Genomic DNA, 24,672 nt, shown 5'->3' with positions numbered 1-24,672 from the left:
CTGTATACTACAGCCTACACACAGTAATATCGACACACGTAACGTAATGGACAGCGTAACCAACATTAATTAGTAACTTACCGCTCTCTGAGTTACGGTGGAGCAAGCCTTTTGACAAACAATACAGTATTTTACACAAGTTATTATACACAATTAGGCTCCGGTACAATAGAGTTCCAGTTTACAACACAATTAAAGTACGGTTATATTAAAGTCCTTTCGTTGCAGGGATGTGCTGACCACCCCTTCAGAAGTCTTCCTTGGTTGAAATTTAAATTTGTTAGTCTTTAAGTTAGTCCTTTAGTTCTTGTTCTTTCAATTCTGTCAATTTTGTTAGTTCTTTTAATTCTTTTATTTCGTTATTTAGATACTTTATAGTTCTTTACTTCAGTTGTCCAATTATCAGGTTTTTATTTTTGGTTACATGAGTAGGTGCTCACTGCCTACCTACAATCCCTCCTCGGTCTGCCTGAATCATACTTGCAATTGTTTCTTGTTGTTTTTTGATTTATTGAGCGCGAGTTGGGATAAAAACCTGATTTTGTATAAACTTACAATGGCTTTTACACGACAACTTAAATCCGTGGTACACATTCATTTCTCTAGCTTGCTTTTTTCGATAATGAAATGAAACTCAACACACAATGGTAAATACTCTCCAGAAACCACGGCTCCCGGCACGCGGCAAATGCGACAATCAGAAATTAAACGTCTTGGTCAGAAGGCGCGCCACGTAACGTATAACAGTGAAAGAACGCAAATTCAACGTTGCTTAATTCAACCAACCAAGTTACAAAATTCATCACAATTTCAATTCTAATCAAGAGGGCAATCGACCCGCCGGAACAATAGGAGTCCGGGGAATCCTTCTCCACAAAATATTAAAATTGCGCATTCTGAGAGTACTTTCAGCCTAAAATTATAGTAAAACTCTGTCAAAAGATGCTACAGTATAACAGGGGTTGGAATGTTTATTAAAAATACTTCTTGAGGGGGGATTTACCCTTTTTCCTCCCCTTGACTACGACCCTGGTTTCATGCATCCAGAGTTTCCCGTCTTTTTTTTTTCACCGACCAAACGAACATGTTGGATCCCCAGCGACCATGTGTTCTGTACTTTGGCCGTGGATAGAATAAATTGGGCCCGGTACGGATGAGAAGCCCGGGCCCCTCCAAATAAGAGCTTTACAAACACTATAAAACTCCAAAAGATACGCTTTTTTGTTTTTTGACCCCCTAAATTAATCCGAGTCTAAAAGTACCCTTGAACCCACCTGTCCATGTTATTGTTTGTGCCATGGAATGCCCATGCATTGCAAAAACCATGGGACAGCACCACTTTTTCGAAGAATGTATGAGCGAAATTTGTCATCAATGGAAACGTGGTTTGCTTTTGCTTTGAAGTGTTGTTTTGTAACATACTTTATTGCTGTACGGTATAACTATAAGTCATTATTTGATTTTGACACGACAATCATTGCTTTCTTTTCAGTTTCTTTTCTGTTACAAACAGAATTAAAATGCCTTTATTGCTTGTAAAGTTATTCCTACTGTGGTTTTTGGTTTGTCACGTCACAGCGCAGCAGTGTCGTTACGTAACAGTTCCTGTTTGTGATGGAGAGTCTGTGGCTACACCAGGATCTGGCACCATGAAAGGAACAAAAGGAGACAAAGGTGAGAGAGGTTATCCTGGAAAACTTGGTCCTTCTGGAGAAAAAGGTGATACTGGAGGTACCGGTCCAAATGGTCAAAAGGGTGAGACAGCAAATGTTGAAGAATTGCAGGATCATCTAGCAACCAAACTAGCAGGTAGGCTAAGTTTCTGCTGCTTTTACTGTATAATTTTTCGATGGCAGCATCTATCAATGAGTTGTTCTATCAATTACAACTCTACCTTATTTATCTTGATTTGAAACTACCGTCATTTTTATTAGTTTATTATCCAAAATGAACTTAACACTTTGCTCCTCAAAGGGAGGCCAGATTTGGCCCCCCCCCCCTCATATTTCCTTTGATTACTTGAAGCACAGTAACGCCATGCACTTGGTTTTTCTTGACTTTTCCTAAAATTGCCAAGCGGATCTGATGATATTAAACTTGATGCTGAAAGTTGTGTAGTTTTCTTGTAAATTCAAGATTTTGGTAAATTTTTGCTATTTCTAGCTTACTTCCAGCAAAGCGTGAAATGGATTACATTGCGATAACAAGCCATTAGCTCATAATTGCTTCGTGCATCGATATGCGCAAGCAGAGAGAAACATCCTCTTGTTTTCCTTTGTTTGGTTTGACCTCAATAACACAAAGCGCGTTATTTCTTATGCTACAAAAGAAACGCCAGTGATCACAAAGTTGTTAATTAGAAACAATAATAGCAAACGTTTTTTGCGTTATCAGCTCTACGAAGAATAGCAATCCACGATCAAAATAGTAGGCTATGTAGGCCACAAACTATTCAAAACAGTTGTTTCAACCAGCAAATATCCATTGACGAATAAAAAACGTTACAATAAGAAATCTTCCCTTAGGTAGTGCATGGCCACCTGGAGATTACTTTAGGTTTAGGTGGCCATAGGTGGCCATTACTTTAACTTTAGGTGGCCATGGGTAGTGACACGAAAAACCTAGTTTCGAAATAAACGTTCTATGGAAATGCTCTCATTGACAAAACTTGCAATTGAGGAAATGTATCACTGCAAATGCTTTTAGAAGAAGCTGAAGAAATGGCGTTTTTGCAAACAGTAATTGTGAGATTCTGTATACTCAAAATTATGAGATCACGTAGCAGCTTACTCGATGACTACATGTCCCTTAGCGGCTTTATGTCGCCTACTTGTTGTTATGTGTTGCATTTTTGTTTCACGGTGCACTGTGTGTTGTTTCAAAGAGCGCAAAATAAAGATGATAATGCCTAGTCTTCACTACAAAATATTTTGTAATGTAGATGAGGCATAATGCTCGGCGTCACATAAGACAACCAACAAATCAGCTTTCTTGATCATTAATTCAACATCTGAATACGTTGAGCCAATGTATAAGAGGTCGGCTATTGTGAAGACCCGCCATTTATAAACGATCCGATTATACCAAAAGTGGGATAAACTAATGGATCAAAGAATGAATAAACAATGCTGAGAAAACTAAATCTAAGTGACGAACAATACCGATGTCTTCATTTATCTTGGAAAAGTGCTGCCTAAACTTATCAACAAAAAATACCGTAAATAACCGCAGGGATCCCGAAAGCAGAATTTGCTCGACTTTGGCATGAATTTAGTCAGACATCTAATAAATCCACACATACAATAACGGCCACTCAACGGCTACAATATTCATAATCAACCTGGTTCTGGGCGGTTTGTGTAACAATTCAGGAGAAGATACTACTTGAAATGATGCACCACACAAAAGATTTTCAATGAACACTGAGTCTAAAAAGCGATGTGGATTGTGCTGCACAGTGACTTCAAGTTTAGGACAGAAAAGGCACAAAAATATCACGATAAAAATAAAGACCTTGTGGGAAATTTGCGGGAATCATAACACGATGCAAATGCAATAAACGCGTAGTTTGCATGCTGCTCTAAGCTGGCCGGCAACCACAAAGATAGACAATAAAGGCAGTTTATAACTCGATAACAGCGCAATAAACATTATAAATACGTAACCAGACCGTTTTCTTTACAAACGTTTTACGTCTAACAGTAAAGTCTATGCAACAATTTTTGTGAAGCGTTTATACACCATGGTTATGTGAAATTATTCATCATTATTATTTTTTAATTTTCGGATGTTGTAAAACGTCATCAGAAAAAATCAAAAAAAAAAACATTTCATTGCTTCAATGCAGTAGGCCTAAGAATTATTTATAGAATTGTAGCCACGTTTTTTCAACCAAGAAGCCATTTTTCGGCAATATAAAGTTATAGAAAATAATCTGCAACCCTGCAAATGTTTGAAAAGAATCTAGGAAGTCTTCTCACAATCTGGCACAAAATGATTATGTTTATTGTATCTCTGCAATATTTTTACGACAAATTTTGAAGCTTCGTTGTAATCATTTTTATCTTTGAAGTGAAAAGTTAATTTTTTTTTGGCCAGAAACATAATCGCTGCCTTGCTCTTGTATCGTTTTGTCGCCTTTACGCCTTTTTTTGTCTTTCAAACAATAACGACCCAGTCAGCAATTCAGTCCTTTTACATTGATTCAACATTTGTAAACGTTAAACTAATGTAGGTTTGCTGACTGCGGGTTTATTTCACATTTCTTTTGTTTACCCATGTTCCTTACTTCGCTGTTGCATTGTTTCGACGCTGGCGACTAAAAATGCATTTTCAAATTGATTGACACAATCTTCAGTAAAAAGTGAGCTTCGAACTTAGCGTTGTTGATGTAAATGCTGTATTTTTATTGGATGCAATTCATGAGTCATGTTTATAAACACCGGTAAGCAAAATGACTTATGATGTGGCCTGCATGATATTTATGATGCGACTTGACACAAATCCACAATTCCAAAAGCGCTTAATTTGAACTTAGAAATTTCAGATAATTTCAACAACTTGTTCAATTGTCTTCTCTCTACTAAAAATGTTCATACTACAAATTCAATATTGTAGAGTGTAAACCTAAAATACACAAACGAAGATGTGAACAGCTATTCAAGTAGGCTAAGGTGTTACTTATGAGAAATTTGGTTCCATAAAACTAGAAGCTGGCCATGAGTTTCGGAAAGCATTAGTTTAGGACAAAGATATAAAACAACAAACGCAGTTTTGTTTTTTTCAAATTCGTGTAACAATGTTACTCTGATTGTAACTATTTTAGAAATAATGAGTAGCCTACAATAAGATTTGCTGGCAAGTCGTAAATCTTCATCAATGCAATGAGTATGCACACCGCACACACACTTCGTGCGGCCGATCAAGCTCTTTGTTCTACAAAACTTTGCATGAAATCGGATTAGCACGGTAATTACACAGCGGCAAGATAAGTCAAAATTGTCGTTTTTGGGTACCTTTGCAAAAGTTGAAATATCAAGTTTAACATATAAAATTTTAGAATAATGACTTTTCAAACTTATAGACAAATGATTTTTTTTCACACCAGTGCAACTTCTGTTGAAATAGCACCAGCGGATCACACGTAACAGCTGATTGAATTTGATCCAAAAACGGCCCCCCCTTGAGTAGTTTAACTTCCAAAAAAACGTTGAAAAGCAAAGGGTTAATAAAAACAAATCGTTTCACATATTTTATCACTTGCATTCTGTCATCGACTCCAGCATGAAAATTTCAGCGTAATTATGCAAATTCAGAAAAAGAAAATATCGCCCTAAAGATATTGGTTATGGCAAAACTTTCCTAAAAAAATGCATTTAAGTCGTTGACACGTTGACGTACTTTATGACAATCAGCCGAATCAAAATCAATTTGCATCCAAAACACTTTTAGTGCAACTCAGTAGGCTACCATAATCGACATAATATATAGCATATAGCTAGCATAATAGATAGCATATAGGCTAGCATAATAGATAGCTATAGCCTAAATATATGTTGTTTTTGTTTTGTAACATTTTCTTTTTTTATTTTCCCTTTATATCTTAAATTTTTCTGAAGGTGTTGCGACCGTGCCAAATTTCTTTCATAACTTACTTCGGTCTCAAGCACGTTTTAACGTTCGCGTTTTGTTGCTTCTACCCTTTTCTCGACCTTTGCTATGCTGACGTGTATTGTTTTGATATGATGGTCAGAAATAAAAACAACTGAACTGAACTGAACAACAAAGCCTGTTACTGTGTGGGTCAAAGCCTACATCTCATCAGCTGTAACCTATACAACGATCTTGTAATGTAGCAAGTTTCTTTTAAAGTGCTGATGCTCACCTATGAATACACTTAATCTTGTGACTGTGTTGACTTTAGAAATACAGACCACACTCAACACACTTTTGCTCCCTCCGAATTGTGCATCCTCAGCAGTGATCGGTTACCAACAACTTCGCTCAGGAGAATTTGCATATTGTGATGGAGGTTGGATTGTAAGTTGACATTTAATGATGACAAATGACTGCAAAAACAGTCGTAAGAAAAATAACGGTACAATTTAATGCATATTGTGCTTAATTTGTATCGTAAAGGATTTCTGTTTTTTTTTTAAACGCAAAGTTAGTATAATTATTAATTTGCAAATTCAATTTATTTTATAAGCAGATAAGTCTTATCAACGCCTTACAAAGTAATGTTTTCCTCTTGAAAATTTGTCCCATTACAATGTAGCTTAAAAAAAGAACCTTTAGTTTGATCAATAACGTTAAAACTGTATAAACGGCTTCACATAAAAAAGATCAAGTCAATTGACGCGTTTTTACTTTTATAATGCTAATATTTTTCGTTTTGTAATACTCAATCACTACTTACACTCTGACTTTTGTTTTTTTATTAATTGATGCACTCTGATCCACTTTCGTGCTCTAGGGTAAAAGGTTACGGAGAAAATTACAGCAATATCTCAGGTAGAAGCAGTAGCTTTGAGTGAGGGTCCAGAAGGTGCTATTCGGCCCAGGACCGTGATAATTTTATGAGTTCGGAACCTTTTTAAGAGTCCTGGGAACTTAAAAACACCACTATTCTTTGGATATAGTGTGTTTTTCTTAGAAGTTTTTTGATTTGGAGGCCAAAGATCTATAATTGGTAGCGGGCCAAAATTATTCTCTCAGTGGCCTTGCCTAGAAGAACCAAGAGCGTCAATTGACCCTAAAGAAATAACACGTTGAAACGCCTAGTTACGCCCGTTTTTCTGTTGATTTGAAGAAAGTTTCAATTTGTGAATAGTTTTTTCCAGAACAAAACTAGATCAGTAGCACGTCAAAATACAATGACGTTTTTCATGTTTGAGTTTTAATTCGTTTTCTTGGCCTCATTTTGTGTAATCATAAATTTGCTGCTTATATGACCATTATCATCTTGACTAAACTACATTTTGATGAAGGAAGCTAAAATAGATTGCTTCTGAAACTACAGCTTTTACATCCACAGGAGCAGCAATTACTAGACAGGTAATGCAGAAGCATTCGTTTACGCGCTTGGTCATTTTATATGTAGTTGCGAATCTTTGTCTTTACTCTACTGTATGGGCCAAGAAATAACAAATGAAATGTTTAAACATTGTTATTGACATATTCCAAAGCCAGATAAGCAATCCTATTCATAAGAAAAATTTTAATAAATTTCAACTTTCAAAAGGTTTCTGTAACTGGTATAACACCATTGGTCACAGCGGTAAACCATAATCTCTTCGTGGGAAAATTGTAACGTAAGATTCCCAAATCCGTTCGTCTGCATGCAATGACCCAAAAATAAACACACTTTCGAAACGTCTATTCAAACAGTGTATTCCAGTAAAATTAGCCCGAGGCTATCGAAAATAGGTGTAACGCCTACACCTCTAAAAAAACTGTCACTACAATACAGATTAATTGGATAAAAGACGGAACCTTTGTCCAGCTAGCAAGCACTAAGCCAACAGTTAAATGTGCGGCCAACTTTCAAACAATCATTTTACGAATGACCAGAATAGATATCAATATCTCAAATTCACGTAGAAAGTAACTGTGACGCAATAAATGAAAGACAATTATGAAGTCATTCCAACAGGTGTTTAAGCTGATGTAATATTTCCTGTTTAAACAGGCCCAAACAGGTTTTATGAACGATGGTGCAATTTTGGCACATGCTTTAGGAATTTCCATGACGTAATATTCAGTAGACTTGAACGGTTTTATATGACGTTTGATTTGTACAGAGATTGGCCGTAACATAGCGGCCCCTAGTTATGACAGTCTAACATGGCATAACTAAAAAAGAATTGAAGGACAATCGTGAGCCAATGAATAAAACACACGATACACAAATTTTTTGAATCACTCACGTTTAAGTTAATACGCAAATACAAAGGGCATGCAAAGAATGAACAGCAATAAGAATAAACACGACGATACATGAAATTGGTACCATAGGTACACTCTAAATGACGCTATATACAATAGTTGCGATAATAACCGACTGTTCCGGGCTCAGACAAGTATCGGCCACCGCAGACAAAACCAGGCTCAAACCCTAACACTTAGGTGTTCTTTACGGGGGCGAGGCACGAAATATCCCTCAACACGTAGTCTACTTTCACTTTCCCCGTACTCTCATCATAGTTGCAGACGGCAACTTTGGCTCTACGAACCACAGGCTTCCCTTTCCTAATTTGTGGAACTACCTCATGCACCCTCCCAAGTTGATACTTCCCACGTTTACCAATGTCTTGGAGAGAACCTACCACTACAAGTTGACCAGGCTCCAAATTCTCGGCCATTGTTAGCCATTTTTTCCGGCCCTGAAGACCTGGCAAGTAAAAATCGATCCATTTATTCCAAAACTGCTGAGAAAGTGACAAATTGAACCGATAATCCCTTCTTAATTGGTCAAGATCATGTGGTTGCCCAACAGCACAGTATGGGTCTAAGTATGGGGTCAAAAGTGAGGCAGGGGTGATGACAGTAAAATCCCTAGGGTCGTCACTCAAAGGTACCAAAGGGCGTTCGTTCACGATCCGAACGGCACTGCTGGAGTACGTAAGCAATTCAATGAAATTGGGCTTACGAATTGAAGAGTCCAAAATGTGAAAAAAGTACTTGGTCATATCGGCCACGAAACCAAATCTGCCAAGCCGAAATCTTGCCAAGACATCTACAAGAGGGTTTAACAAGTCAGGACCCGAAAACATTACATCATTAACACAAGTTCCTCGAAATTCAGACTTGCCATCGTAAACAATGCGTTTTTTTAATTGTGACGTCACAAAGTATGGTAAATACCATTCAAATCCCTTGACATTTCCTGCTTCACCCGCACGCTCAATATAGCCATTAGATTTAAGATCTTTCATGGTGTCAGTAAGGAAATCACGAAGTTCAGGTTGTTTTAAAGCTTTCTTTCTTAAAGCAGCAGCTCTATCTGACGCCAACACAAATTTGTTAGGTAGATCAATATCTTCCTTCAACGGAACAGGTATCTCAAATCGACCATCTTTCAACTCAATATTCGGTTCGACAAGTTCTCTAGCCAAAATATCATTGCGAGACAATTCACAGGTTTCATTTTGCAAAGTCAAATCCTGAATGACTTTATTCAGGTCTGCTATTTCCATATCACGAGACTCAATTTTACGCTGAAAGCCAGAGATGACATCCGACTCTGAAGACGTCTGCACTCTGCACACTTTAGCAACGCTTTCAACTAAGGGTGACTTACCACCACAAGCCAACCAACCGAGAGGAGTGAGTAAAGCATGCGGTTCACTGCGATTTTCACCAACACGTTCTTCTTTTGCCCACATCAAATAAGCGTTGTCATTGCCAATCAGTACATCTACAGTACTACAATCATTCAAATGAAACATATTCACGTCATGAAAATGACGGAAACCACTTAAATCTTGTTTATGAGGTAAAGTTTTAACATCGTCAGCCCAAGCTGGGTTAACCACCGAGGTTATATCACAAAACAGTTCATCAGTCTCTAACGACTGGATGTTGAGTTTAACAAGGTCAGCACAAGTAGGTTTCTGACCAGCCAGAGTATCCATTTTAAACGACGCTTTATCATACGGTTTAAGACCAAGTTCGCACACCAAATCACTCGAAACAAAGGTCAACTGCGAACCAGGATCATGCTGACAATACACCAACTTCGATTTGCCAGTCATTGGATTCAAAACACGAGCAGCAGTAACGCGGTTAAAGGCTGCTTTAACATTTCCAATCTTAACATTACGCACAGGAACTCTGGCACCAGCCTCATCTTTACCGACCAAATCCAGAGAATCACGTGACGTCACATAAAAATCATGCAGAAGAAAATAGTGTTTCCTATCGTTGGTAGGTCCACACTTACGACAGTTATTTGCATGATTACAGTCTCTAACCATATGCTGGCGCAAACAATTCAAGCATTTGCCAGCTTTCACAATGACATCTCTCCGATCTTTAGGTGTCAAGCGCAAAAATTCTTTACAATTAGACAAAAAATGATATTCAACTTGACCACGTGACGAACAACAAAAACACGCCGGTATGTCACTATGTCTGGCCACACCGCCGCGCGGTGCGCCAACAGCAGTCGAGTACTGCGAACTCCCTGAAATCACATTATCATGGGGTTTTACCGACGTCTGCCTAACCGGACATGAAGGCAATTTTCCTTTGCCAAACTTTTTAAAATGCTGCGACTCACCAGAATCGCCCATTAGCATAATGCTAAAATCAGTCGACTTGCGCGTTTCCTCCCGTACTACAAAATCAAACAAACTCTGAAAAGTAGGTTCCTCAGTGCTACCATACTGATCACCTAAAAAGTCAAGATAACGCTGCTTAGCGTCAAACGGGAGTCGCTTAGCCAAATCCAAAACAAAACGTCCTTCTAATTTATCACGCTGACCATAAGCTTTCGCGTAAAGCAAACACTGCGACAATTCATCTTTAAACTCTTTCAAATCACTGGAAGAGATAGAAGTCAATTTGCTACCATAGCGATACTTTCTAATTTCTGGTTCTGCGAAAAGACCTCCACGAACTCCAAAACGTTGGGACAAGCGAGATAACGACATTTCTATCCTGTCTTCCTCTGACAAGCCAGGAGTGTCGGAAACCAAATTAGCAATCGTTTGTGCAGCTGTTCTAACACAAGCTGCTTGCAACAAAGTCAAACGAGTTCCCTTAAAGGGCAAAGCTGCCATCAAGGCCATAACACGATTTTTAAAGAAGACAAATGGCATATTATTACCATCGTAACCAATCAAGGCCGCCTTATCGAAGAACGTCCTACTATTTTGGTATTCAAAAGAGCAATCCTGCTGCTGAGAACTCGATTTTGCGGGAGAAGACAAGCTATATCCCTTAAGGGGGTGAGTGGGCTCAGTCACATGCACAGCCTGATCACGATCCTCAAACACGTTAAAATCAGGAGACACGATACGCCTCTCACAACCACCTAAATTACGTGTAGCTGGGCGATCAGCAACTAGCGGCGCAGAAAACTTTGAAAGGGGCAAAGCATTACTGCTAATGGCGGCCCCGTGACCTGTACGCTCTGGGGGAGGAGTTCGGTTGTAATTTGCAGACCTTGGCTCTACAGCCTTCGGAAGACCCTTAGCCGCGGCCCCGAGACCTCCTGAAACAGCTGGAAAACATGTGGATTGTACAGGTCCACTTACAGATTGAACAGGCGTCTGGAAAAGGTTAGGTAAATTAAACTGCGATTGATGTTCACTTCTGGAATGCCTAGAAGAGCCCTTCCTAGAGCTACGCCGGGAGCCCAACTCAGAACGATATTCAGCTAAAGCTACCTCCTTACGTTGTTCAGCCCTCAACTGTGCGTCTTTGAGTGCGAACTCAGCAGCTCTCGCTTCGGCTTTCGCGGCAGCCTCAGCTCGTACGGCCTCAGCTCTCGCGGCGGCCTCAGCAGCTCTCGCTTCGGCCTCAACTCGTATGGTCTCAGCTCTCGCGGCGGCCTCAGCAGCTCTCGCTTCGGCCTCAACTCGTATGGTCTCAGCTCTCGCTATGGCCTCAGCAGCTCTTGCTTCGGCCTCGGCTTGGATCTGGAGCTCCTCTCGTCTTAACTGTAGGTTAATTTGTGCAACTATCCGTGACGAGCTCTCAGACATCCTAGTGCTTACATTTGAGGCGCTATCCTCAGGATGTATGTCAGCATCCAACCTATCTGACAACTCACTTTCTTTTTGTTCGAAGTTATTTTTTAACGAGTTAAATTCGGGATCTACCCTATCACGAAGTTCTGCCAAGATTGCAGAGTTAACAATTTTACTCAAAAGAGCATGGAAATGCCGTAATTCCTCTTCTAAAGTAGATAAGTTAGATCTAAAAATTAACAGTTCCTGCTTATCACTCAAAGAACCTAGGGCCACAGAAAGTTTCCCAATTTGAGTCAAAATATCCCGTCTAAGATGCCGGGCCTCTCGAACTGACTTAGCCTCATCGTTAATGGGTCCCTCCCCAGAATGGCCTGCCCGACCGCAAAGAACATCATCAGGCTTAAACTCAGTCGAGTCGACGGCGGTCGAGTCCCTGTCGCCACCGAGTGTAGACATATTAAATGTTAGGGCTAAATTTAACAATTAAAAAATTAAGTTACGCAAACACACAAATTACAGTAGTTATAAAAAACTTAACTGCAAAGACCGTAAAAAATACAAAAAAGAATTTAAATGCACGATACCGTAGCTGTACGAGTATGTGAAGTCCAAACGTCCACAAAACTTGCTTGGATTCTTCCACTTGAATCTTCAAGCACAGATGGATTGCCTTTAATCTTCTTTCTTGCCAATAAATGTCAAAGTTATTTTTCTTCTGTACCAAACTGAGAAGAAATGTCTTTACTTTTTAGCTTAAAGTTCTTCAGTTGCCTACCGAGAAGAAATGTCTTTAATTTTCTTTGCTTCTTTAGACTACCAACCAATAAGATCTTCTTTTATTATTTCTTTGCTTCTAAGTGCTTCTGTGCCAAACACTAGACAGAGAATCGTCTTTTATTTTTTATGGTCACAGCGGTAAACCATAATCTCTTCGTGGGAAAATTGTAACGTAAGATTCCCAAATCCGTTCGTCTGCATGCAATGACCCAAAAATAAACACACTTTCGAAACGTCTATTCAAACAGTGTATTCCAGTAAAATTAGCCCGAGGCTATCGAAAATAGGTGTAACGCCTACACCTCTAAAAAAACTGTCACTACAATACAGATTAATTGGATAAAAGACGGAACCTTTGTCCAGCTAGCAAGCACTAAGCCAACAGTTAAATGTGCGGCCAACTTTCAAACAATCATTTTACGAATGACCAGAATAGATATCAATATCTCAAATTCACGTAGAAAGTAACTGTGACGCAATAAATGAAAGACAATTATGAAGTCATTCCAACAGGTGTTTAAGCTGATGTAATATTTCCTGTTTAAACAGGCCCAAACAGGTTTTATGAACGATGGTGCAATTTTGGCACATGCTTTAGGAATTTCCATGACGTAATATTCAGTAGACTTGAACGGTTTTATATGACGTTTGATTTGTACAGAGATTGGCCGTAACAACCATAAATAAAATCTAACGACGAAGTACGTCCAAAATTTTTCTTCCATTTCAGATATAAAGTGGTCTATTCGATTCCATTGGCTACTTACAAAACTTTTTCTATGCTTTTTCATTCCACAGTATTACCTGGTTTTAAATCAATTAGGATTTAACTAAAACGTAATTATTTTATGAGGTTTTAAAAACCCAAATGAGATATGCAAATGACTGAAGAGTATTTAACATGATCTCAGGTTTTTCAAAAGCGCTTTGATGGAAGCTATAACTTTCAACGGACCTGGAACGAATACAAACTAGGATTTGGCAACACTTCTACGGAATTTTGGTTAGGTACACAGTATTTGCGCAAAAATTCAATTCAATTCAATTAAATTTATTTTTCTTTGTCGGAAAACAACAGCAATGATAAAGTTACAACTAGTGAACGGGAAAAAAACCAACAAAAGGAAAAGGTGGCAAAACTACAAAAGTTTAAAACGTGCATGCGATGCAAATTTAAACAGGGCCGGATTAAGGGTTTGTGGGGCCCTGGGCTGAGCTGAAAGTGGGAGCCCTTATCAAGTGACATTTTTCGCTAAAAATTAATGGTGGAGTGGGGCTACGACACGGGCCCAGTTGCATGTATCTGTGGCACTGAGCCCCAAACAGCGGACCAGTGGCGTAGCCAGAAAAAATTTTTTGGGGGGACAAATATTTGATGAATTGAAGAGAACAACAAAGTGTTCGATTTAAAGCCATTGCCACTTGATGTGCAGTGGCGTATCCTGGTGGGTTGAAGCAATAAAAGTGGTAGGGGGGTTAGAGCGTGCCGAAGGCACGCGTAATCTAAGGGGGTCCGGGGCATGCTCCCCGGAAAATTTTTGAAAAATTACACTCAAATAATGGATTATAGCGCTTTCTGAAAACACTTTTAGGGTAATATTTGTATGAAATTTATTAGCAGATAAACAGCTATTAACTTATTAAAGATAGCTCTTACACACGAACGGGCAAAAACTGCGGATAAAATTAAAGAACACTAAAAACTCAGCTACATAAAAACTCAATAACTACACAAAAACCCAACAGAGTATGCCATTTTGAAATTGCTTCCACAAATTAGATCAAAGAAACGTAAATCGCGTAAATTTTGCGCGATTTACGATTTGCAAAATTTATTGGTGTCTTTCTGTGTGTCTAAAACAAGTCCTTGGGGGTGTTAATAGCCAGATGTTTTGGAAAACGATATAAATTTCTACAAACTTTATTATATTTTTAACAAAGGGCTCAACTTCGGAATCCAAACTTGGAAAATTTGGGGGGGGCATGGCCCCTTTCGCCCCTCCTGGCTACGCCTATGCAGCGGATCAACTTCTTGTTTGCCCTCGGCTTGCCACCCGGTGCAGTAGGTGGGACCTGTCAGTGTATAACTCCGTTGCGGAAGAATGTGTCAATCTGTGGTGTATCAACGAACTTTAGAAGACTCGATAGAAGAAGAACTGCATCATATCTAACTGACCATCTTGTACCAGATAATGTCTTCAAAACAGGCAAACCATCTAGGAATTTTCGATGGGCTTGCCAACGATGAGTAGACGAGCCATGAATAAAGGCTTTGCAACAATTCAAAAAACTCAGCGGCAGAACGGCATGTTTCTACAGGACATTTAGGCTACCGATTAAATTAAGTGAATGTGCTGTGCAAGGAACATACTGAGCTACACTACATTTCTCGCGCAGAAGAGCTTGAAGACCGTTATACTTGCCACTCATATTGGCAGCATTATCATAACTTTGATCCATATTCTGTACCATTTTCGGATATGAAAGTATCAAATAAATATGTTTTTTGTTAAAAAAAAAAACGAAGAAAAATTGAATAACTGGGACTGGGCAGGGGTGCTGCAGCACCGCAGCACATAGCCTATGGGTGAGCCGCTCTTGCTTGTTTGAGATACGAATTAAAGCAGTAGTTTCCAGCTGTGCAACTAAAAAAATTAGTAGATTTTTTTCTTTGAGGTGGGGGCCCTGGGCTTCAGCCCAGTCCGCCCCCCCCCCTTAATCCGGCACTGAATTTAAAGGTTACGTACACGAAAGTAAATTAAGCACGGCCACCAAACCTAAAAATTAAACACATTGCTGATAATAATTTGCAATATAAGTAACTAAAGTTCAACTTTTACTTGGTTTAATTTCTGCAACTGGTTTGATGAAAATCTTTAAATTTGTGATAAAAAAGAGCACATTTTACAAACATTTGCATTGCTTACAAAATCAGAAAGTATCTGCAGTTAAGTGTGGCCGAGCGGATTGTCTATTCTGAAGTCAAATCATGTAGAAGAAAAAATGTTCAAGTCCAATCAATACGAATTATAAATTCATGCATTTATTTGATTACTTTTAATTTTGTAAATTAATAATCTAACATTCTCACATAGGACCTATAAGGATAAATATATTTTTCAATTTAAAATCCATCTTCTAATAACATTTTCAAAACTTGTTACAATCAGGTTTGGAAAAGGTTTATAAAGCCACCAAAGGACGAGGCTGCCAGTTACGTGTTGATTTGTGGAGTATTGATGGGGAGCATGCATTTGCTGAGTACAGGTTCAAACTACAACAAAATCATAAGCTAAATGATGAAGTTAATGTAATTCTAACAAATAAGCGATTATCTTGCTAACTATAGACTACTCCCTCATACTCTGTATAATCATAAAATACCACTTAGGCTACTGTTCTCGCAAATGTTTACTTTCAAATGCAGGAATGGGTCATAAAAATGTTTGCGTCTGCAAAATATCTGTTAAGACGAAACATTGATTTCAAAACGGAAAGTTATTTCTCCACATCAGTGGCGTAGCTAGGGGGGGGGGGGGGGGCGGACCGCCCCGGCCGGTACGTCTGAGGACGGCACTTTCAGACTACGATTTTTGATTTTGATTATAAGCTGATAAAAAACGCATCATTTTCACATGATTTTTCTTGAAGGGGCGGCAAAATCTGAATCCCCCCTTGGGCGGCACATTTCCTTGATTTTCCTAGCTACGCCACTGCTCCACATATGCTGAAGTAGGTCGACATTTTAACAATTTTGCATACAATGCTAGAAAAATATCTGATCTACTCAATTTCACAATAGCTTTTACATCATTTTTGTAAACCTTTCTTATGTATTTTCTCCATTGCTCAAGGTCGCTTTCCAAAATCAAGGGAGTTGAGATCATCATAGGCCTCTTGTACTGTGTATGTGCAACTTGTCATTTTGAGAACTAAGTTCATCAGCCTCTATAGCATTGGCTGATTTCTGTCAACTGACTGAACAGCATTTGATCATTCACTATTGACCTTTCTCAAAAAAATACATCTTCTGTCAATAAATTTTTCTTCAGCTTTTTAATAGCTTACAAGTCTGTTAGTCGGTTGCATGTACAAATATATTTTGGAGTAGTGTAGGTAGGCAATTGTCCCTCTTTTTCCTTACTACGTCTCTGTTTACAAATTAGTAAATTTTAATGTCTACAGGAGCTGCTGGACCTACATACACGTATAGTTACTATAGGGTTCAATCTTTGCATTTCAATGTACAAACTAAAAGTCATACTTTCTGGCCTAAAACAGAAAATATGAATTTTGCTAACTTAGCCTACAACATAGAGTTCAAAACAACGTGGTTTTTTCATTTTTATCAGTTTCACAACTTTCTGTGCCACCAAAAAACATGATTTCAATGACTTTTACTTGTCCTAGTGATGACTTTCATATCAGCCAGATAACTAACAATATTTAGCCTACACTTACAAAGTAAAATCTAAAAGTCAAACTAGCCGTCCGTCATAACCCCGCTCCCTACTTAAATGCATATTTGAAGGTTCCTGGATCTAAGGATTGAAACGACGTTCCTTTAGTTGTTCGTATCCAAACATTGTTGTTGTTCATATTCAAACATTGTTGAAGATTTTGGAAGTTTGTAATAGCCTATACTCTTATCTAGTTTATTTTCTTTCCAGTTCTTTTTCTATTGAAGATGAAAGTGACAACTATCGTTTACATGTGGGAGGCTATAGAGGTACAGCTGGCGACAGTTTAACCCCAACGATCAATGCAATGCCTTTCACTACGTTAGATAGAGATAACGATGCGTAAGAAAATACATGAAAATATTTTAATATGATATAGGCCTAAATGTGCTGTGCAACTTACTGTAAAAGCTGCACAAATATTAAAACAGTATATTTGATAAAATAAAATTACATAAGCACGTTTGTTTCAGCATAACTTGCTGTAAGCCTGGTTTCGAAGGGATTTTACATGGGTACGGTACGTGACGTATTCCTAATGAGCCGAAAATTTTATTCTGTTTTTTATTGAAACTTACTCCATGGTGAAATACTTTATTACGTAAAAAAAAATAAGTTGAAAACTTCCATGTGTATGAAAAGCAAATAATATCAAAATCAATTGCAATTAAAAAAAAACAAACATTCATTATCCACAATGGAGGGGTTTTGTTGACTTTACAGCTCATATTTTCACTTCAATCTAAGCTTGATTTTTACGCCTTAAATAATCATGACATTTAATGAACCCCAAAACTGTTTTAAGGTGTTTAATAACATTTACGTTTGTTTGGAGTTAGGCCTGGTACTTTAGACTTTTAATACTATGTCTATCGACTTGATTTTAATTCTAAGATGTACCAAACAAAAAGAAGCATTATTCACCAAGGTGTACCTAATTTCGTCGAAGTAGGCTATGTGAATAACGTTTTGGCGACGTTTTAAATCTAACCTGGCCAATTCACAACCATGTAGCATTTTTAGCCTCATGGTAGGGCCTATATGGTCTATGTGCTGTGTTTGTGGGATACTTAGAACTAATACTGCAATCAATTTTACAAGCAACCCTCAACAACAACCTGCAAAAAATCTCTGCAAATACAGGATTTCTCTTCCTCTTCTAAAAAAGACAAAATGTTACAAACATATTTGTGGGAAGCATTGTTATGTCATTCTTTCCCATTGTCACACTTATGAGATGATAAAGCTTTGGTAGAGAGCTTGCTTTGTTTAACCATAGACAAACAAAACAAAGTAACCTTAGCGGGTTTAACATGTTGTATTACACAAAGACATAACATAATTTAAAAAAATAAAATATAAAAAAGTCAACTTTAACGTTTTCGACACGAAGCCTACGTGTGTCCTCATCAGGAATTACTGTACTTAACCCTATCTGTAGCGACACGGGGCTTTATGAGGATGCCCGACACTACTAGTGACATATTTCACAGAAGGAAAAATGCTAGAAATGTGAGATTTCTTGACTTTTAGTTCTTATTCTTTGCGAATTTTCTAAACCTAAGCTCGTCATTTTTCTACCTTCCTGCCCTTCACAATAAGCATTTCGTCTCAGGTGGCTAGACATTTTCGTGCAATGCTAGATATATTATGTTAATGTTAGTGCAATATAAATGGTAGTGCAATTACTTTGAAATCTAAAAACACCTAAAAATGGCTTATATTTATGAGAAAAAGTAATTTTTTGTTTAGTTTTGCATTACTTTATGTTATAGTTCAAAAATATCAATTTTGAAGCTATTTTTGGGAATTTAGAATAAAAACCGACTTTCTGACGTTTTTTTTTTTATCTCAAACAATTTATTTCAATAAATTTGTAGGGTAAAAATTTAATTTCTATACGCACAATACACATGGCTATTATCTTGTAAATTATTTTAGCTCTGTGATTTTTATAGCTCCCGTTATTAGCGATTAATTAGCACGGGGCTAAGATAGCCCCTGACGTGCTTTCCGCGTACGAAAGCAGCTCGTGATAGGGTTAAATCTGCAATAAACAAAATGAAAATTGCAAGATAAATCTGACCATGCCCAATAACTGTAACGACACTCCGGACTGAAAAGCGCAAACTGAACAAGTGATACAAGAATGATTGCGAGTAAATGATACCGAGAAAAACGCATCACATGAGGTGTAAAGTACATGCATGTGACAAACAATTAAAACCATAACATACAAAAAAGAAACAATGAGCCACAGGCGAAGAACTGCCGGTTGAAAGACGGATTGTTACGTTTGATTCTTAAGGCTTCCATTATTGTCATCAATTTTAATAAACTTTGTATTATCATTAACCATTTTGTCCAGTTTTTCAAAACAGTCTTCAGTGTCCAGCATTGCTGTGCCTTTACCTTTATAAAACTTGTATAGGCTACTTTAGCATTCTGGTTTTTTGAAAGTGTGCCCAAGGTATGGTGATGCACTTTGTTTCGTCGTGTAGAGCACACCCGGTTGGCATCAGACATAATGCAATGGACGAGAAACTTGACATAGTCTTTAGTGTCGTCAATCGTCATTTATGGGTATACCTGTCTTTCGCTTTGTTGATGCTACCAGCTGCTCTACATTACATTTTACATCGTCAAGTTTTATTTTGTTTGGCAGGATATGGTGGTCCAAACCGTATTATTTACTTGCAATCATTCTTGTATCACTTGTTCAGTTTGTGCTTTTAAGTCCAGAGTGTCGTTACAGTCATACTGCATAGTCACATTTATTTAACAACTTTTATTTTATATGTATTGCAGATTTAAGTAATTCCAGATGAAAACACACGTACGTGTCGAAAACGTTTGAGTTGATTTTTATTTAGTTTTATTTTTTTATTTAGCCTATGTTATATGTTTTTGCAATACATGTTGAACCTGCTGAGGTTACTTTGTTTTGTTTGTTTATGTAATGAAGTAAATTAAATAAAGTAAATAACATATCTTCGAATTTCAATGAGTTTGCTATGTTTTATTTCTGAAATCGTAAGAATCTCTTATGTTACAAACTAAATCATTAAAAAAGCTGTTTGTATTCTTGTGAAACTTGCAAGCAATGGATTGTTGAAAATGTAACTTTTTGTAATGGATGGGCTAAATGCATGTACATACGTTTGTAGTATACCTAAAGTGATTGTACGGCATGCAACGTGATCTTGCCTGTAGCTTCTAGCCGTTTGTTGCATTGTTACAACAAACTGTACGTGTTTCACAGTAGCCTTGTAGTTAACCTACCGTCAGGTTGTCTGTTTTGTTAGTTTATGTATCTTTGTTAAATGGAGGTTTAATTCATGTTTTGTTTTCTAGACTTTCGTTATAAGTTAGTTTAAGCTTTAAATAAAGCAAATACAATGTAAAGAATAGTTTCATTTCAATTAAACTAACTTATAACTTACTATGGCAACTAGCACGCTGAAAGACATATTGAAGCCGGCAAGGTTTGATGCAGAGCCCAACGCGCAAAATGCAACAAAGGTCTGGAAACATTGGTTGAAAATCTTCAATCTATTCTTACAAAAATGCCAGGTTGCAGAAGAAGACAAGCTCAGCGTGTTGTTCGCCAATATTAGCCCAGACGTCTATGAAATGGTAGAAGACTCTCCTAGCTACGAAGCAGCAATCTCGAAACTAAATGGAGTGTACATAAAGACCCCAAATTCGATATTTGCAAGACATCTGTTAGCTACAAGGAGACAACAGCCAGCGGAGTCTCTCCATGATTTTAAGAGAGCATTACATTCGCTTAGTAAAGACTGCGAACTAAGGGATGTCACTGCCGAGAGGTACCGTGAGGAACTCATTCGAGATGCTTTTATAAATGGGTTGGCTGCAAACCATATCCGCCAGCGATTATTGGAAAGCACGGAACTGACTCTTGTGGCTGCCTTTAATATCGCAAACTCTTTAAACACGGCACATGCAAACTCTGCAGCCTATACGCCAAGAGTGGATGACCTCGCTGTACTAACTCCCGTCCATGATGAACCTAACCAAGACAGCGCTTTTGGAAATCGGAACATGTCTGCAGCCATATCAAAATCTAAGTCTTGCTACTTCTGTGGTCAAAAATATCACGATCGACGGCGATGTCCAGCTAAGCACGCTCAGTGCTTCACATGTGGGAAACTAGGCCATTTCGCTAAGATGTGCCGTTCTAAAGTGCCTTCCTCCAAGAGTTCTACGCAAGAGAGTCAAATTAGTAGCTCAACATCCCTGACTACGACGTCGTTGCAGTCCTCTGTTTCCGCGTCATGTCCTGGAAGCTTACAGAGTGCATGTTTGCCTATCACACTAAATGGAAAATGCCTCACCGCTCTAATGGACACCGGCAGCTCCGAAAGTTACATCGACTCAGCAGTGTGCAAGAACTTACAGTTAAGCGTTTATCCTTCATCCCAGCAAGTTCAAATGGCTGCTTCCAATGTAAAAATGAAGTCTACCGGATTTTGTTTGGCTAACTTGAAAATAAATCAAACCAAGTATGACATGACTAGACTAAATATCCTTGAAAATCTCTGTAGTGACGTCATTCTTGGATTAGACTTCCAAAGTCAACACAACCAGTTAATTTTCGAGTTCCAAGGAGTATCGCCGGATCTTGTAGTTTCAAACAAGTTAAGTTGTGCCGTAACAGCAGCGGAGACCAGCAAAGCATCTTTATTTTCAAACTTGTCTCCAAACGTCAAGCCCATTGCTACGAAATCCCGACGCTTCAGTCAAGAAGACAAAGCCTTCATAAACGAAAACGTCGAACAACTTCTTAAAGATGGAATCATTCAACCGAGCCAATCCCCTTGGCGAGCTCAGGTAGTTGTAGTTAAAGACGATACTAACCGTCATAAAAAACGACTGTGCATAGACTATTCCCAAACGATTAACATCTTCACGGAACTTGACGCATATCCATTACCGCGCATAGATGATATGGTAAATGAACTTGCGAGATACAAAGTGTTCTCGACGTTTGACTTACGCAGTGCTTATCATCAAATAAAAATAATCGAGTCCGAAAGTAAATATACTGCGTTTGAAGCCTGTGGCAAACTTTATGAATTTACCCGCATTCCCTTTGGAGTAAAAAATGGCGTTGCTGCATTTCAAAGAAAAATATCAGAATTTATCAAAGAAGAGCAGTTAAAGGACGTATTTCCATATTTGGATAATGTTACCGTGGCGGGACGTGATCAAGAACAGCACGATAAAAATGTGCAAGCTTTTCTAGAATCGATCCAAAAACGAAATTTTACTCTAAATGAGACCAAAACTATTTCCTCGGTATCGAGTATTCAGATTCTTGGATACGTGGTAGGAAACGGTGTCATAAAACCAGACCCTGAGCGCATGCGTCCCTTACAAGATTTTCCGCCACCAAATAGCGCTGCTTCACTAAAACGTGTGCTTGGGATGTTTGCGTATTATGCGAAGTGGATACACTGTTTTGCGGACAAAATTCGGCCTCTTGCCCACACAAAGCAATTTCCCCTTTCAAATGAAGCTATGAAAGCGTTTTTGCAGCTGAAACTGGAACTGGAAAATACAGGTCTGAAATCAATAGACGAACGTCTACCTTTTGTCGTTGAGTGTGACGCTTCTAATATTGCTTTGTCTGCTACACTAAATCAAGGTGGCCGCCCTGTTGCATTCATGTCGCGGACCTTACAAGGAAGTGAGCTAAACTATCCCGCATACGAGAAAGAAGCTACAGCCGTAATCGAGGCCGTGAGGAAGTGGTCGCATTTGTTGGCCAGAAAAACGTTCACACTGATTACTGACCAAAGGTCTGTTGCCTTTATGCTGGACAGCCGTCGCCGTTCCAAAATAAAAGCTAATAAAATTCAGCAATGGCGGGTGGAAATGGGTTCTTTTTCTTACGAAATCAAATATCGCCCCGGGCAGAGAAATGTTGGCCCGGACACTTTCACCAGAGCATTTTGCTCATCATTGTCTTGTTCAAGCACACTTCATGACATACACGACAGCCTTTGCCACCCAGGAGTGACTAGGATGCTACACTTCGTTCGATCCAAAAATTTGCCCTTCTCGACAAACGACGTAAAGAAAATGGTCTCAGCATGTAAAATATGTGCAGAAGTTAAACCGCATTTTTTTCGCCAAAATCGTGGAACATTAATCAAGGCAACCCAGCCAATGGAACGACTAAGTATAGACTTCAAAGGCCCGGTACTGTCAGCAACGAATAATAAGTACCTGTTGGTAGTGATCGACGAATATTCACGCTTCCCTTTTGCCTTTCCCTGTAAGGACATGACAACAACTTCTGTGATACGAGCGCTTGATAGTTTATTTTCATTGTGTGGAACACCAGGATTCATTCACTCCGACAATGGATCGGCATTTACCTCGACGCAGTTCAAACAGTATCTGACACAACGCCGAATTGCATCGAGTAAATCAAGCATCTACCATCCGTCTGGAAATGGGCAAGTTGAACGAACTGTAGGCACAGTGTGGAAAACCGTCCAATTAGCTCTAAAAACTGGTCAAGTTCCGTTATCGCGCTGGGAAACTGTATTAGACAACGCCCTGCATTCTATTCGATCGCTTATTTGCACATCCACAAATGCTATTCCACATGAACGCTTTTTTAAGTTTCAGCGACGGTCATGCACTGGAGAATCGCTTCCCTCGTGGATGACTGTTCCTGGAAAAGTATATCTCAAACGTTTTGTTCGCACTGATAAGAGCGCTCCATTGGTGGACGAAGTCGAATTGCTTGATGTTAATCCAACGTATGCGAATGTACGTTATTCCAATGGTCGGGAAGCGACTGTCTCACTTCGCGATATCGCTCCATGCCCAAGCACTCCTGCTCCTCCAACTGACCATCATTCAAATAATGAAATTGAAATCTCGGAAGTAGATGCATCAAATGTAAACCCAATTGACATAAATGATCCGCCCCTTGTATCGCCCGGCCGTCATGATGACGAAGACGATGTTGAAAAATGTTATCCGAGACGGTCATCTCGTTGTAACAAAGGGGTGCCTCCTCTACGATACGGAGATGTTTAACAATCATTGTTCTTGTATTTTGCCGATATTTTGTATTTTAATCGAACCTTATTGTTTGGAATATTGATCACTTTAACCGTAAAATTGTAAACTACCTGTTCCTCTTCGGTAGGCTATATGTGTTTGTGTTTTCTATGTGTTTGTGTTTTCTTTTAGGAGGGGTGAATCAGAGCTTCCAAAAACTGTGCTTCGAGCCATTTCGGAAACACTGGAGGATGGTGGTACAATAATTGTGGTCACAGCAAGCTAAACGGGGCCTGGGGGCCATCTGATGGCGCTTGGCACAACAACATTTGGTATCATTGGAAAGGAACATCAGAGGCTCTCAATGGATCACTGATGAAGTATAGATGTGACTAAACTTTGTTCAGAAACAATAAAAAATATACAGTATATAGGCCTATCAGTTACTTTGAACAAGTTGCGAAAGTATAGGCTAATATACAATAACATTGACAAGAAAGCACAGGAGTTGTTTTTGCACCCGAGCTTGGGATGATTTTAGGAGCTAGTAACCTTTCAAAACGGCCAGGAAACGTGAAAAAAACACCGTGTTTTTTTTGTATAAAGTCCATTTTTTTATAAGTGTTTTGATTTAGGGCCCATTGATCTCGTTAGCACTCGGCCCAAATTATCTTCTCAATGGACCTGGTAAT

At 38.7% G+C, this 24,672-nt stretch overlaps 1 protein-coding gene across 1 annotated transcript; it reads left to right on the top strand.

The window, feature by feature from the left end:
• The first annotated feature begins 1,546 nt into the window (after positions 1–1,546).
• LOC145775750 (ficolin-2-like) lies at positions 1,547–24,376 on the top strand. Its single transcript, XM_082587110.1, has 6 exons — positions 1,547–1,809; positions 5,924–6,039; positions 13,388–13,484; positions 15,647–15,743; positions 17,147–17,278; positions 24,187–24,376. Exons 1-6 carry the CDS (start codon positions 1,650–1,652, stop codon positions 24,374–24,376), a joined length of 792 nt encoding a protein of 263 aa, XP_082443236.1. The 5' UTR covers positions 1,547–1,649.
• Positions 24,377–24,672: the final 296 nt, after the last annotated feature.

This window comes from Aplidium turbinatum, chromosome 8 (assembly GCF_918807975.1).
Source record: "Aplidium turbinatum chromosome 8, kaAplTurb1.1, whole genome shotgun sequence".
Lineage (NCBI taxonomy): Eukaryota > Metazoa > Chordata > Ascidiacea > Aplousobranchia > Polyclinidae > Aplidium > Aplidium turbinatum.
Note: the sequence above shows the minus strand (reverse complement) of the source record. Positions and strands in the feature narration are given on the sequence as shown.